Source organism: Artemia franciscana, chromosome 16, assembly GCF_032884065.1.
Source record: "Artemia franciscana chromosome 16, ASM3288406v1, whole genome shotgun sequence".
NCBI lineage: Eukaryota > Metazoa > Arthropoda > Branchiopoda > Anostraca > Artemiidae > Artemia > Artemia franciscana.
In genome coordinates this window covers 35,009,604-35,025,630 of record NC_088878.1, presented here as the reverse complement: position 1 = coordinate 35,025,630, position 16,027 = coordinate 35,009,604, and the positions used below count along the sequence as shown (strand labels likewise).

Genomic DNA, 16,027 nt, shown 5'->3' with positions numbered 1-16,027 from the left:
AAGTACTATTTCCTTTTTTCACCCAGACTTGTATTCTTTCGGTCGAAAATCCTCTCACCGGGTGCAGGTGTCGTAAGGAAAGATTTTGAAGGAAATGGTAACTTCTTGGGAGGGTGTAAAGAGGGATGCTTTAAACGGATTGGGATGAAGGAGGAGCGCGAATAGCTGTGGTGGCCTCAAGTGGCTTTACGCTGCAGTGTGTTGTTAGAAGTAGTAGTAGTAGCTATCTGTCTAAAAAAAAACAAAAAAATTCAAATTCAAAAATTCAAAAAAGATAATTTTCCAACTTGTCGTTTTCTAAATTTATTTCAAAGATTTGTGATATTCCCAGTCAACGAGTATTATTCACCATTCGATTTTATATCAACATTTAACTATCGCTAATTTGAGCCAACCAGAATATGTTACTATAATTTTTCCGCCAACCATTCCATGGAAAATCTGGTTGTCCCAAATTAGGGCTAGTTAAATCTCATTTGTAAATGGACCTTAAATATCTCAAAAACATACAAAATCTTACCTTTTTATCAAAAACTTCTCCCTCTACAGAAGACTGAGGTCTATTAACATAATCCTTGGCGGAAGGCTGGGGAACACGAGCACGATAAACCCAACCTGGATCACCAGGTCGAAGAGGTTTCTCCCCCTCTTTGACCTCCTCCTTTTTAGGTGTTTTGGGTATAGTTTCAAGACTCGATCGACGGCGATTCATTTGTTCTATATCCCTTTGCTCACGTTCTTCACGAGAAAGAGCTGCAAGAAAATCGATAGTAATCAATAATCGATAAAAGAAAAATCGATAAATAGAAAATCGATAGTAATAGAGAGAAACAATAGTAGAGCAGAGAGAAAGTAGAGAGGCATCGGTAATTAACTTAAGGGAAACCCAAGAAAAAGGAAAGCATAGGAATTGGATCTCCAACCATTTAGCAAGGTGATTAAAAAATATGAATGCCATTTAGCGCAGCGTATTTCATTAAAATGTGAAATAATTGGTGAGATTTGACGAGATTAATTTGCAATGCAACAAGAATAAAGTTCTATATAAGAAATAATTGATCAACAATTTACTTTATATTCAATAATTGGTCAAATCGAAAATCGAGTATACACATAGAACGCCTAGTTTAACCTAAAAAAAGTTAGTCAGGTTGAATAGGCTCGTTAATTGTAAGCTGGTAGGCCTACTAGGGACCAAAGCAAGCAGTTTCAAGTCAAAGTTTCCAAAGGATAGATGGCGTTGGTTGTTTTTCCCTTGACACCACCACCAGTTTCTATTCTTATAAGTTATTCATTCTCTTCAAATGCAACGACAACAACACATTGGTCAATTTTCCTCAGACTTTACGTATATGCACCAGTGAATTCTAGCTCTTACTTATGACTTCGTGCATCCCGAGTAAGTTACCCAGATCTCGAAATGTAATTTTTCTTCTAAAAAAAATTACTAATCACTCAGATATTCTCCGAATTTAGAGATCAATTTATGTGTGGTTCCTAAGCCATAACATAATTAACTTTTGTTTTATTTCTTCAGAATAACTCACCTTGAATTTGACTCGCGTCTCAAAACTTAAAACAGTAGCAAATAAAACCTTTTCACTTACACGGACAGTAATATAAAAAACAGTGTCGGTCTTTATCCAAAAATCACCAAAAATATACATTTATTTTTGCAAAAACGTAAATGGATTTATAAGCCTATGAACGTTTTCTATACCAGAGATAGAACCCTTTTGTAAAATGTCAATTCGCAACGAAGTTAACGGTTACCTTCAGGAGGAAGCACAAAAAATAAAATAATTTTAAGAGAATTATTTCGTTTTCTTTTTCTTATTTTAAAATTCAATTGCTCTAAAAAAAGAGGCAAGAGCTTACATGGAACTTGTGAAAAGGTCGGAACCTAAAATTATACTTGGTACTAGAGTTACCGATTTCATCGTCCAAGCACGTCAAGAAGCACCAAACTCACCAAAGCACCCCACCTCGAAATCACTCCACCTCCCCCAAAAGAGATCAGATCCGGTCCACTTATGCCAATCACGTATCTATAGCTTGTGCTCATTTTCGAAGTCACCAAAGCACTAGAAACCCCCCAACTCCCCAAAAGAGAGCAGATCCGGTCCGGTTATGTCAATCACGTATCTAGGACTTTTTCATATTATTCCCACCAAGTTTCATCCCGATCTCTCCTCTCTCAGCGTTTTCCGTGATTTCCGGTTTCCCCTTCCAACTCCCCCCAATGTCACCAAATTCGGTCGGGATTCAAAATAAGAGCTCTGAGACACGAGGCCCTTCTAAATATCCAATTTCATTAAGATCCAATCACCCGTTCGTTAATTAAAATACCTCTTTTTTACAATTTTTCCGAATTACCGAATTATACCCCCCTAACTCCCCCAACGAGAACAGATCCGGTCCAGTTATGTTAATCACTCCGGTTACGTCAATCACATATCTAGAACTTCTGCTTATTCTTCCCACGAAGTTTCATCCCGATCCCTCTAGTTTATCGTTTTCCGGTTTCACCCTCCAACTTCTCCCAATGTCATCAGATCCGGTTAAGACTTGAAATAAAAGCTATGAGACAAGAGGTCCTTCTAAATATCAAATTTCATTAAAATCCAATAACGTGTTCGTGAGTTAAAAATACCTCATAGTTTCTAGTTTTTACGAATTAATCGTCAATCCATCCCCCCCCCAAATGGTCAAATCGGGGAAGCGACTATTTCTAATTTAATCTGGTCCGATTATCTTCTGGTCAGATTTTCTGGGAATGCCCGAACTAGCAAAACCGGGACAGACAGACAGGCCGACGGACGGAAATTGCGATCGCTATATGGCACTTGGTAAAATTAAATGAAAAAAAAACAAGTTTTTTTTAACTGAAATTAAGGAGCGACATTAAAACTTAAAACGAACAGAAATTACTTCGTATATGAAAGGGGCTGCTTCATCATCAACGCCCCGCTCATTACGCTAAAGTTTGACTCTTTCTCTCAACTCTTCTTTCTAAAACAGTAAAAAACTTTAGCGTAAAAAGCGGGGCGCTGATGAGGAAGCAGCCCCTTTCATATACGAAGTAATTTCTGTTCGTTTTAAGTTCTAATGTCGCTCCTTACCTTCAGTTAAAAAAAACTTATTTTTTTTTATTTAGTTTCTGAACGTTTTTGAATAAATGCATGTTTTGATTTGGCTCTCCGCAGAGGAATAATTAAAACGAAATTTGCATATTTATTTTTTTGGCTAAATGGCTTTCTCATAATTTTGATCGAGTGATACTGAGAAAAAAGTGCGGGGGAGGAAGCCTAGTTACCCTCCGTTTTTTGGTTAATTAAAAAGGCAACTAGAAGTTTTAATCTTTTAAGAATCTTTTTATTAGTAAAAGATATACGTAACTTATAAATTAGCTTACGTAAAGAACTTTTGTATTCTCATGTTCTTATTACATATATGAGGGGGTTCGCCCCCTCGTCAGTACCTCGCTCTTTACACTAAAGCTTAAATTTTGTCCCAATTCATAAGAATGACCCCTGAATTACAAAAGCTTTAAAATAAATAATTGAAATTATAAAAAAAATTTAGCGTAAAGAGCAAGGTATTAGGAGGAGGTTAGCCACTCATATGGGAAATAATTACTGTTTGTTTTAAGTTTTAATGCTCCTCCCTTACTTCCAGCTGAAAAAAATTTCATATTATTTTTTCATTGTTTTTTTTTTAATAATGCAAGTAAATCCTGCGCTCCCTTCATGGAAATATTCTTCCCCCATGACAAATTCCTCGATGGAAAGTTCCCCCAGCATATCCCCTCTTCTCAACCCCTCCCCCAACCAAAAAATTCTCCTGAAAACGCCTGTAAACTTCCCAATAACCATTACTATATAGTGCTTACGCTGAATCTGTTGGTGTGATTTTCGTTAAGATTCTATGACTTTTAGGGAGTGTTTCCCCCTATTTTCTAAAATAACGCAAATATTTTCAGGCTCGTAACTTTTGATGGGTAAGACTAAACTTGATGAAACTTATATATTTAAAATCAGCATTAAAATGAGATTCTTTTGATGTAGCTATTGGTATCATAAATTCTATTTTTTAGAGTTTTGGTTACTATTGAGTCGGGTCGCTCCTTACTACAGTTCGTTACCACGAACCATATTTCTTTCTATATTCCGATCGAGATTCTTCACGCAAGAAATTTTTAATTCTCCTAATTTTCCCCAAAATTAAAATTCTCCTAATTTTTCCTATCAACATTTGTAAACCGTACTAAATATTAGCTATTTAATTTTCGTTATATTTTTCCAGAATAATTCAGTTTGAATAAAAAAGAAGGGAATACGGAGATAAACTGGAACTGACTCGTGTCCCAAAACGTAGAACAATAGCAAATTACACCCATTCACTAATATACAGAATAAGAAAAATCAGATATGCATCCATATCGATATCTCCACTTTATTTTGCGCAAAAATATAAATAGTTTATAAGCCAACGAGTGTTTCCATTTCAAAGAACTTTTCTAAAAATTCCAATTCGTAACAAAATTTAACAGTAGTTTTAAGAAGAAACAGAAGAAGATAAACTGATTTTTTTTTAAAACTAATAGGAAAAAGACGCTAAAAATTACACATATTTTTAATAAAACTTGTAAAATAAAGAGAACTATCTTCCGAAAAAGAAATATTACTCTCTGTTTTCATAAGTTTCACTTTAGTTTTAAGTCTCACTTAAAGTTTACTTAATTATTTTTACTACTTTTTCTAATTTTAATGGACATTAAACCTTTTTTTTACACGTCATAGACACTCTTTTTTACTCTACATAATAATATAAAAGTTTATAAAAGATACAACATAAAAATGTAGAAGATATAATAAATATAAAAGATAATAATACAAAAGTTTCTCTTTTTTTATCAACCTCTGACGGACTATAAAGGAAAGAAGGGTGACTATAACAAAATTATTTTATGACAATCTCCACATAATAAACTTGAAGATTGATAGATTTGTCACTTATCGATCTTTGTAATACCTTCTTCCTCAAATGCCAATTATTTGAAGTAAATTGTAACCCCCCCATCCTTCTAAAAAATACTGGTTAAGAGGATACAATACCTTAAAGGATCATCCTATCACGTCCATTACAGACTTTTTTAGTTTATTTCCCGAATTATTTAGAAATGAATGGATGGTCTTGCTATTTGTTGTAGAGCTTGGAAAAGAGACCAGTTCAGTTCCTTTTATTATTACAACAAATATTTACAAGAGCACCATTCCAATGGTCTCCATAAGGCTCCATGGCACGTAGATACGAATGAATTAGAAAAAGCTAGAAGTCTTTTCCGGAAAAAAATACGTAAAATCTGACATCTAACTTGACATCTAACATTTTACGTTTTTGGGCTGAATATTCAGTTTTAATGAAACTAATAAAAAATCCGTAAAATCTAACATCTAACTTTTCACGTTTTTGGGCTGAATATTCAGTTTTAATAAAACTTATAAAACATCCGTAAAGTCTTTATAAAAAGTGTTATAAAAAATCCGTAAAATCTAACATCTAACGTTTTTGGGCTGAATATTCAGTTTTAATGAAACTTATAAAAAATCTGTATAAAAAGTGGTATAAAAAATCCGTAAAATCTGACATCTAACCTGACTTGACATCTAACCATCTGATTTTTCACGTTTTTGGGCTGAATATTCAGTTTTAATGAAACTGATAAAAAATGTGTAAAATCTTTATAAAAAGTGGTATAAAAAATCCGTAAAATCTGACATCTAACCTGGCATATGACTTGACTTGACATCTAACCATCTAATTTTTCACGTTTTTGGGCTGAATATTCAGTTTTAATGAAACTTAAATGAATGAATTAAATGAATGAAATGAATGAATTTTGATGAAACATCAAATTTTTTTTTGAAAAAATCAAAAAAGAATTTTTTTTTCTGATGGAAGAGAGCAGAGGTTTCTTGTTTAAGTTCAGAAAAGTGCAGTTCTTAAGAATGTTCTAGCATACCTGATAGCTCAAAGGATTCCTTGTCTTTGAGATGGCCAACGAACGCAGAGGCTCGTAAAATGATTTTAAGCTATCACATCCTGGCCGAGGCCGTCCTGGCCGAGTGGATTGGTGCGGTGGATTCAGGATCCTTTGTCAGAGAGGTAGCGGGTTCGAATCCCAGTGTAGCCAATTGTTCAGTTTGGGATGGGGGTCAGTGGCGTGACTCTGTAAGCTTAGCCAGAGTCGACCCAGCTCTAAATGTGTACCAGGAGAAATCTGGGGATGGTAAACAGGAAGGGTGTGCGAAAGCACAGGATGGCTGCCCCCCCCCCATTGCACTTCCTGGCTGAAGGACCAAGAAACGGAGATCAGCACCGGCGGTAGGGACTGTAAAGTCTAATGCCGTATCCTTTACCTTTCACATCCTCTTAAACAAAAATTTCAGGAATGATCAACTTGTAGCCCAGACCATAAAACTTAAACGTTTTGAGTAAGAGTTTTAACATACACAGAAATACAAAAGAGCCTTAAAAAACATATAGGCCATACGACTCGTCTATGGTAAATAAAGCCACTATCTACCAACTAGCTTAAGAGTATTTCAACTTAAAACGATCTGGACGTTTTCCAAGTATAAATGGAAAGATTTAGCTTCAAAAAGCAGTGAAGTAGGTTTGTCTGTCTAATGTTATGCTTTATATTAACAGTATGTAAAAATTTATTGAAAACGCATTTCATTGGTTTTCAGAATTTGTTTTTCTATATTTTTTTTTTAGCTACAAATTTTTTTTACCTACAAAAAGTGAAGGGATTGAGAGCCTCTGCCAGAAACAGAAAATTTGACATTTCACGGTTGTCAACATGGGAATGAAACTAAAATCATGCATTTCCTTGCCGGAATTTTTCTCTTTTTTTTAGTCTTTATTACCTATTCCCCCCCCCCCACTTTTGTATTTATGGTTTTCTGGAAAACCGAGTGGACAATAAATGGTGTCCATGGCTTCTTTTTCTTACGGAAAAATAGTGAGAAGAAAAAAACCCTTTAAAATGGCTAGAAAAAGATAAGAAAAGAGACAATACTACGGCGATGATTCAAGTCCTTGTGTCGCCATTCGTTTAGTCAGAGACGGGGTAAGTGGTGTGACTGTCAGCCCAACCACCATGAGCCCAAAGAGCCAAGAATTGAGCAACTTTTCATGTAACTTTTGAATTTCAGATTCAGGCGGCACCTCATGTGGCGGGTGGAGCCCACCCCGGGAATCTCAGTACCTAGGTTTAACCTAGCTCTAATCAGATTTCAGGCCTAGGGTCGGTTGGGCTAGCGACCCTCCACCCGAAAATTAAGTGCTACGAAAAGTGACAATATAGCCTCGGACCCGGATTCCCTTTTAAGATCTCGACCATCGCGCGTCAATGGACATACTGACGATGTCAGAAAGACTGACAGACTAAACCTTATGGACCGAAGGGGGCTACGAATAGCCACCTGGAATGTCTTGACTTTGAATGAACCTGCGTCAAAGAACCTACTCTCTGAAGAACTTCACAAGAATAAAGTGTCAATTGTAGGTCTTACAGAAACACGTCTTACCGGAAGCGGAGAAGAGCGAATAGGTAACAGTGACTCATTGCTCTGGTCTGGAGGAAGCTCGAGAAGGAATGGTGTTGGCCTTGCACTAAATAGCCTTACAAGAAAGGCCTTACTTTTACACGAAGCTGTATCGGACAGATTAATGAAGGCCCGCTTTGGACACAAGCATGGCAAGATGACTGTCATCATATGCTATGCCCCGACCAACGACTCTGATGATGCAACTAAGGAGGATTTCTACTCTGCTTTGTCCAGATGCCTTGCAACAGTTCCCCCCATGATATAACTGTTCTCCTTGGCAACTTTAATGCGACAGTGCGCGATGATATGGGTTTATGGCGTGGCACAGTTGGTCCTGTATCCCCCGACCCACTTAACGACAATGGGCTTCGCTTACTTGAACTGTGCCGATCTCACGGCCTCTACATTGCAAACACCTACTTCCAACGCAAAACTATTCATCAGTACAGGTGGTATAGCAATGACGGTCGTACAAAGAAGATGATTGACTACGTCATTATTTCCAAACGCTGGAGATCATTGGTGAAGAACTGCAGAACTTACAGATCAGCAGAGCTTGGAAACGCAGACCATAGGCTTGTGTGCGCCAATCTTCGGCTTCGCCTCCATGCACAACGATCGAAAAGAAAACCCGTCGCTGCAGATATTGGGAAACTAAAGGAACCAGATACTCGCCAGAAGTACAGTATCGAGATATCGAATCGCTTCGAGGCCCTTGGCTCACTTAATAGCAGCGAAGATCTCTGGAAGCATTTTAAATTGCAGACCAGTGAAGCAGCACAACTAGTGCTTGGCAAGAGGAGTTATCCAAAGAAATCGTGGCTAACTAATGAAACACTGCAAGTCATAGAGCAAAGACGGAAGGCAAGACTTCTTGGGGATATGACCACATATCGGAGGCTCAATGGAGTGCGGAACAGACTCATTCACCGGGATAGAACCCAGTTTGTTGCAAGGAAAGCCGATGAAATTGAGCTAGCTGTAAAAAAGAAAGATATGGGCAGCCTATTCAAGCATCTCCGAGACCTCACTGAAAATAAAACTCCCATCTTGGGTCCCGTCCTGTCCAGGGATGGTGCACTTCTCTCTGACGAAGGTTCTTGTCTTGAGCGGTGGAAGGACCACTTCTGTTCGCTCCTCAACAATACTGGTCCGTCTGCGCCTCCTAATGATAGTCCCAGCCAACCTTGCAGTCAAAGACCTGGAACAGATGTTCCTCCAGATGAGCCTTTCAGCCCCTCAGAAATTGGACATGCAGTAAAAAGACTCAAGAATAATAAAGCTGCGGGTATCTGTGGCTTAAACTCAGAGCTGCTAAAGTATGGAGGTCCTGCAATGCTCCTGTTTCTACACACCCTGTTCTCTACAATCTGGCAAACAGAGATAATTCCTGAGGATTTGCGGAAGGGTGTCATCATCCCCTTATGGAAGAGAAAAGGCTCGAGAAGCGACTGCTCCAACTATCGGGGAATAACCCTACTGTCAGTCCCTTGCAAACTGTTTTCAATGGTCCTGCTGGATCGACGTCGGAGCATCATTCGAAAAATCCAGCGACCGGAGCAAGCTGGTTTTATGTCGGATCGTTCAACCATCGAGCAGATTTTCTCGATTCGACAAATAGTAGAGAAGACCACAGAGTTCCGACAGAAAGCATTTATTGCCTTCGTTGACTTCCGTGCTGCATTTGACTCAGTCGATCGAAAAGCTCTTTGGCGAATCCTAGAGTTGACTGGCCTACCCGAGAAATATTGCAGACTTCTCAAGGCGCTGCACCATGGGACGGAGAGCTGTGTACAAGTAAATGGTCGGCGCAGCCCGTTCTTTCAAATCACGACAGGGGTGCGCCAAGGATGTGCAGTGGCCCCAGAGCTCTTCAATGTCATCATAGATTACGTTATGACAAAAACCACTTCACGTCTCAGCTTTGGGCTCAAATTCGGAGATCATACCATCACAGATGTCGATTTTGCCGATGACTTGGCCATTCTGGCGGACTACATGGAGCAGCTGCTGGAAGCGCTCCGAATTCTGCGAGAAGAGGCTGCCAAAGTAGGACTGCATATAAACCGGAACAAAACTAAAATTATGGCCATAGACCCGTCTTCTCCTGCTGTTAACTCTCCAGTTAGCCTGGACAGCACCACTAGCATCGAGATTGTCAAAGACTTCACCTACCTGGGCTCCGTAATTTCTTCAAATGGCTCACTTCTCCCCTAGCTGCAGGCAAGATTATCTAAAGCGTCTTCTGTCATGGGTAGACTGAACCGTCACCTCTGGCGAAAACCAAATATCAGTCGCACAACGAAACTGCGGATCTTCAACGCTCTAGTCGGTTCTGTGATGCTTTACGGAGCTGAAACATGGCAAGCATCAGCTGCAATCCTCAAGAAAATAGACGTTTTTCATGCAAAGAGCCTGAGGAGGATTGAGGGCCTACGATGGTCTGACTTCGTCAGCAATGAAAAGCTCCTGCAGCTCATAAAGCAGTCTTGGTTTTCGTCTCAAGCAGCCGAGCGAATCTTACGTTGGTTCGGGCATCTGCTTCAAATGCCAACACATCTACCCGCAAAGATGATCTCTGACTTCGACCCTATCAAAGTTGGTTGGAAGCGACCTCGAGGCCAACCAAAGAAACGTTGGTCCGACAGCCTGTCCGAGTTCTTGGCGATGGCAAACATCAGACAGGGCGAAGAGCAAATACTCGCCATGGACCGAAGTGGGTGGAGGAGGCTGACGTCACTCTCTACGCCGAGCAGTGGGCGGCAGGAGACTTAAGTCAAAGTAAGTCAGGTAAGTAAGGAAAGGACAAGCAAAGAGGCAAATGGGGTGTTGGGTGCCAGCCACCCTGTACTTTCTCACAAATTTCCTATTTACCTCCCCCAGGTTTCTACAGGCAGCCATTTGGAATTGGGTCGACCCTGACTAAGCTTACAGAGACACGCCGCAAGCCCCCATTCAAACCAAATAACCAGCAATACCAGAACTCGAACCTCTGTCCTCTCGAACAAAGTGCCTCAAGTCTAGCGCGCTAACCACTAGTCTAAGATGGCTCAACTAAATTTTTATCATAGATCTCCCATCCGTTAACGCCCTTCCCCTCCTTTATGTGCAGATATTAAGCGATGTTACCATAACAATTAATTTACATAACATTACATAACAATTACATAACATTATTACATGTTATTACATAAAATTATATGTAATTTTGCATTACATAACAATTAATTAAGTACTTACTTTTGAAGTCTGTTTGAAGATCAAAAATGGGTCGAACCCATTCGGTGATGAGTTTACCAGCAATTTGTTTATTCTCCTTGACTTCTTTAGGATGTTTATATAAATACATCACAGCCTTGCCAATACCAGATTGCTGAAGCATTTGCTGATCCACAGAGGGAAATTCACGAAGTACTTGTAAAATTTCAGATCGAATCTGAAACAGAGAGCGGAAAAGTAAATGAAATGAATAAATGGAAAATTTAGTTCCAGGGCAGATATTACCCTCCAGTACAAGTGAAAAGCTTTCCAAGTAATATAAGTTGTTTGGTATAAGCCAACTAATATCTTGTTTCATTTCACGAAATTCTTTCGCCATATTGCATTTTTTAACTGTAAATAAAACTAACATTAATATTTAAAGTCACAATGGTATTTTCAAAGGTTTTAATTGGATAAAATTATTGATGAAAACCCAAGATAGTAGTTTCAAACAAACTTTAAGTGACTAAAGTTAAAGGTTAAATAAAAGTAAAAAGTACATAATAATTAATATTTAATTAATTATTTTTAATTATCTTAAATTAATTAATTATTATTAATATTTAATTAAAAATAATAATTAATAATTAAACGCTTAGAGCTTTAAAAAAAAAGAAGGTCGCACAATGGTAATTAACTTCATCATTATGAATTATTTATCATATTCTTGGTGATGAACATAGAAATCACGAGAGTTTGAGACCTCAATGGTGTCCACCTTTGCACAAATTCAGCACACCTGCAATGGTTTTTCACCTGCAGCTTTGCATTACCTACTGGCCCTACCTATTGCATTGTTTGCGGATGAAGGATGGCAGATTGCCAAAGAATGTGCTTTTTGCCAAGCACTCTGTGACAAAACGAAAAGCAGGTTGTTTCCGATTAAGGCGGGGAGAGGTCATAACCAAGGATTTAAAGGTAACTGGAACTTCATGGCAACAGGGAAAGATGAATTGTTAGGAATAGTAGTCAGGCAGATGAAGAACTAATTTTTCAGCGGGGAGGGCTACCAACAAAACTTAGGCATTCTCAATGATATTTTTCGCCCCTCTATCCTGGTAATTAGTACAACTTTAGACCGCCCTCTGCCAGGGACGATTGCCCTTAAAGCAGCCCCTGGGATCTGCCCAGGTGGCAGCAGTTGTTGTACCTACTTGATAATTCACCAGCCCCCCCCCCCCAATACAAAATATTTTCTCCTAACCAATTCAGACCACAATTACAAAGCAGTAATTTGCACATTACAAAGCACAAGGCACATTTCTACCATTGTATAACAGGATGTCTAAATGCTTTTATTTTGTCTAAATAATATTTTGTCAGGCGAAGAAACATAATTTTTATCTATGAAAAAGAGGTGGTCACCCGAAAAAAATTTTTCTCTTGACGACGGGAAAACCGGATACCAAAATTAAATTCCAATGAGATCTTAGCTAAGACGGGATCTAGACCCGGCAGCACATTTTCAGTAGGAAGGAAAAAAAAATACTTTGAAATCATACCTTCAAAGCTGGTAAGCTGCGGTCAGGCATAGGTGCCAGCCAATCAGTCAAAACGCCAAGAATATTATGCTCTATGAAGGCCAATTGTAGATCTAACTTCCTCAAGTGGTTTATTACAAGTGGAAGCATAGAAATTTTCCTAATGGCTGGCTGACGATTCTTATTTGCTTCCCGATCATCCTGCAATAAAAACACATTTGAAGTTTAGCAATGGTGCAAAAGCCCATTAACGACGACATGTTTTTTAAGGTTCTTGAATTCTTGTAATCCCTTGATTTTTAATTTTTCTTTTTAGTTTTTTTAATTTTTCCTTTTAGTTTTTTTTAATTTTTCTTTTTAGTTTTTTTTTGTTTTTTTTTTAGATTTTTTTTCCTTTTTTTTTTTTTATTTTTTTATTTTTTTGGTTTTCTTTTTTTTAGTTATCTTTTCATATATATGTATATCATGAAATATATCATTTTTATATAATCTTTTTATATGAAATATATGAAATCTTTTTGGTTATATGAAATAATGATTTATATGAAATCTTTTTATATGAATTTATATGAAATATATAATTTTTTATATATAATATGAAATATATAATTTTTTTTATAATCGACTGTCAATAGTGTAACAGACAAACAAACAGACAGTATATCTTACCGCAATCTATATATAGATAGATCTATATATATATATATATATATCTATATATAGATAATCTATATATAGATTACCGCAGAGTGACTTGAACTCGCATCCTTCGAATACGAGTACTGCACTAAATGTTAACACAGATTGTATTATTGAATACTTGATTAATATAGAGTGGTAGAGAAAGTGGAAAAGAACTGAAACCTGTTTTTTTTAAGTTTTTTAAATGATTGCCATTGAGCTTAGTTTTTTCTTTTTTTAGTTTTTTTCTTTTCGCCTTTTTTAAATTTTTTTTTTAGTCTTCATTTTTTTTAATTTTTTTTGTTTTTCTTTTTTTAGTTTTTTCTTTTTTTTTCTTTTCTAGTTTTTTTTTCTGTTTTCTTTATTTTTAGTTTTTTGTTCTTTTTTTTTAGTTTTTTCTTGTTTTTAGTTTGTTTACATTTTTTTTTCTTTTTGTTTTTTAGTCTCTTTTTCTTTTTTAATTTTTCTTTTTTTAGTTTCTTCTTTTTTTAACTTTCTTCTTTTTTAGTTTTTTTTCAGTTTTTTCTTTTTAGCTTTTTACCTATTTTTATCCTTTTTTTTAGTTTTCTTTTTCTTCTTTATTTTTCTCCTTTTTTAGTTTTTTTATTTTTTTGTTTTTTCCTTTTTTTAAGTTTTTTTCTTTTTTTAGTTTTTTTATTTCTTTTCTTTTTTAGCTTTTGGTAAAAATCTAGTTAATTGACTTCTTGCTATCTCAGAAAGGGTTTAGGTTAGGAAAATGAAACTTTCAGGGATGAATCTACAGATTCCCGGGAAGGCATTTTGAAGCAAGTACCTCTACTCCTTCTCCCTCTAGAGGGCCCTGATCTTTGATGACCTTTAAAAATATGTGTGTTATAAAAGTGAAACCTTGCAAAATAGATCTCCTGCTTAACTGAAGTGGGTTACAACAAAATTGTTTTCAGCTTCGTAACTTTGCTTAATTCCATTTTGTAAGGTTTTAAAGATATGCAAATACATTTCTAAAATTTGAAAAAAAAATTGATGTGGCTCAAAATTCTACTCAAATAATAAGAATTGCATTTTCAGAACTAAAGGGAGAGAAAAAGCAATTAGTAACTGAAAATTAAGGTAAAATGTTGTTTTGTCAAAATTTCAATAGGTATAGACTTGTCATATAGGCAAATTTCAGGGCCCTCTAGAGGGAGAAGGAGTGGAGTTGGGTACCTTAAAATACCTTCCCAGGTCATACTTTAGCCTGTAGACCCATCCCTGAAAGTTTTGTTTTCCTAACCTAAACCCTTCCCAAGATAGTAAGAAGTCAATTAACTAGAATTTTACCTAGCTTTTTTTCATCTTTTTTTTATTTTTTTTATTTTATTTATTTATTTTTTTTTATTTATTTATTTTTTTCTTGTTCATTTTTATTTTTTTTCTAGTTTTTTTTTAGTTTTTACTTTACTTTTTTAGTTTTCTTCTTTACTTTTTAGTTTTTTTTCCTTTTTTTAATAGAAGATAGTGTAACGGACAGACGGACAGTACATTTTTATTTATATAAATTTATTTCATTATTTTCCTATTATCTTATTTTATTTATTTTAGGGTCAAATTCACTCTTGAACAGTTCGAAAGGAAAGAAAAAACAAACTTACATCCGATGCCGTTTTCATCTGATTAATCAGGTGAGCTATCATATCATCATTATCATTAATAATATCGATATCCTTCTTTTTCCGACGCTTCCCCTTTTCCTCTTTTTTCCTTGCCATCATAGCATCGAAATCACTGACATGCTCTCGCTCTTCTTCACCTCTACCTCGATCTAAACCTTCATCGGAATCCGAATCTTGAGGTCGTCGGACAGGTTCTTTTTCAGGCATTTTTGCCTCATCCCCTTCTTCCGTAGGGGGTTTAATCGCCTAAAACGAGTTCGTATTTAAGAAAAAATCTCGGTGCAGACATCAACCCAAGTAAAACAAAAAAGGAATAACATGTTTGTAACTACCGGAAAATAAAACTTAATACCTCGTTGATTTTATAACACAGTGAGGATTTAATATAGTTATGGAAAGGAGGGATTAGGGGTTCTTGGTTTTAGGGATTTGGGATTAGGGGTACATAGATATTGAATCTTTTACAAACAAATATTATGCAGCAGTTTTTTTTTTTACTTGCGTTGTGTTCATTAGTCGTGTAATAATTAAAAAGGACAATTGTACTTTATCACATGTGAATTTCTTTCATTTTCATTTTTTTGCACAGTCTTGTGCAAAAAATTTTTGTTGTTCATTTTTAAAAACACAATCTTGTTTTCTTTTTTTTTATCTTCACAAATAAGTCGCAAAATTACGGGAACGATATATGAAAAATCTACATTATTTAAAATTAATATGGACTTTATAGCACCTGGACTTTATAGCTTTATGGACTTTATATATTTTAATAATAAAATATCATTAATTAAAATTAATCTAATATGGACTTTATAGCATCGATCCGTACAAGATAAGATTCTCCCCTCCCCTATTGGCGCACCTATGGTTGTTATAAGAAAAAAAAATATAATTTCAGTTTCTTTTTTTTATTCCCTATTATGTGCTAAATCTCCGGATAGACTAAGGATTGTTTTGGGGTACCCGTTTGACTGACCATATTAAAAAAAAAAAAGGCTTACCGAAAATATGTTTCTATCCCATTTTCTAGGGCTTAATGAAAGAGAGGTTGAGGTGAATAGAACATGTTGTGCGGATGAAGCATGCTAAACATCATCCTTTCCTGTGATCCCTATAGGTCCAAACGAAAAGCAGGCCGTCCCTAAATGTGGTTGGTCGAGGTTGTAAGGAAAGATTTAAAGGAAACAGGAACTTCTTGGGAGGGACTAAAGAGGAAACCTTTGAATAGATTGGGATGGGAGAGGAGCGTGCGCAGTTGTTTCTGCCTCAGGCAGTGTGGTGATACGTTGTCGTAAAGATAATTGCCTTGTTTAACATCTTCATTATTCATAATATTTTCTTTTCATTTTAACTA

At 36.3% G+C, this 16,027-nt stretch overlaps 1 protein-coding gene across 3 annotated transcripts in view; it reads right to left on the bottom strand.

Moving 5' to 3' along the window:
* The window catches only part of LOC136037384 (IWS1-like protein), a 438,978-nt gene that overhangs the window by 4,859 nt on the left and 418,092 nt on the right, over positions 1-16,027 (bottom strand). For all 3 annotated transcript variants that reach the window (XM_065720114.1, XM_065720113.1, XM_065720112.1), the window contains exons 6-9: positions 14,653-14,919; positions 12,383-12,562; positions 10,860-11,055; positions 521-753 (exon numbers count right to left, since the gene is read on the bottom strand). In XM_065720114.1, coding sequence (XP_065576186.1) covers positions 521-753; positions 10,860-11,055; positions 12,383-12,562; positions 14,653-14,919 — 876 coding nt within the window. The remainder of the gene's footprint in view (positions 1-520; positions 754-10,859; positions 11,056-12,382; positions 12,563-14,652; positions 14,920-16,027) is intronic.